The sequence below is a fragment of the Arachis ipaensis genome, chromosome B04 (genome assembly GCF_000816755.2).
Source record: "Arachis ipaensis cultivar K30076 chromosome B04, Araip1.1, whole genome shotgun sequence".
Classification (NCBI taxonomy): Eukaryota; Viridiplantae; Streptophyta; class Magnoliopsida; order Fabales; family Fabaceae; genus Arachis; species Arachis ipaensis.
The window spans coordinates 40,230,445-40,231,290 of NC_029788.2; the positions used below are offsets into that span (position 1 = coordinate 40,230,445).

The window sequence follows — 846 nt, forward strand, 5'->3', positions numbered from 1 at the left end:
CTATCCATGAGGGGGGGGGTTTGGCATCTGGGCTGCGCACATGATGATCGCAGGTTCGGTTGCTAGCCCTTGGATTAAGGATCTGTTTCCCGTCCCAGGTTTGGTGCTTGCTAGTTTAGAGAGGAGGTCGGCTCGGGCGTTTCTTTCTCTGGGGACATGCTGAATTGTGACTTCCTCGAAGCTTTTGCATAGCTCCTTTACCTTTTCCAGGTATTTTTGTAGTAGCGCGTCCCTAGCTTGGTAGCTGCCGTTTATCTGAGAGGTGACGATCTGGGAGTCGCTGCTGACTTCTACCCTTGATGCTCCGACTTCTTTGGCTAATATCAATCCTCCTATCAGGGCCGCGTATTCTGCCTGGTTGTTGGAGACCGGGAAGTCAAACTTGATGGATTGCTCGTAGGCTACTCCTGCCGAGTTTTTGAGAATGATCCCGGCCCCTCCGAATGTTTGGTTGGATGCTCCGTCAATGTAGAGCTTCCACCGTGTGTTCGGTGTGTCGGGGGCCTCCCCTGTGACCTCTACCAGGAAATCTGCCATGGCTTGGGCTTTGATTGTCTGTCTGGGTTCGTATTGCAAATCATATTGGGACAGTTCTATTGCCTATGCCATCATTCTTCCCGCGAGGTCGGGTTTCTAAAGGACTTGTCGAATGGCTTGGTCGGTTCTCAGGATGATCACGTGCCTTTGGAAGTACTGCTTTAGCCTTCTGGATGAGATTAGTAGGGTGTAGGCCAACTTTTCCAACTTGGTGTACCTCATCTCCACCCCTTGGAGTACTTTGCTGATGAAGTATATTGGGCGTTGAGTCTTGTCCTCTTCTCGGACCAGGACTACCGCCATAGCTTG

At 51.3% G+C, this 846-nt stretch overlaps 1 protein-coding gene across 1 annotated transcript; it reads right to left on the reverse strand.

Moving 5' to 3' along the window:
• Positions 1-537, reverse strand: LOC107636416 (uncharacterized protein YpeP-like). The gene has a single exon (XM_016339928.1). It carries the CDS (start codon positions 535-537, stop codon positions 1-3), a length of 537 nt encoding a protein of 178 aa, XP_016195414.1.

Bases quoted from the DNA above. Each gene is read 5' to 3' on its own strand.
- LOC107636416 (XM_016339928.1), bottom strand. From the start codon at position 537: ATGGCAGATTTCCTGGTAGAGGTCACAGGGGAGGCCCCCGACACACCG.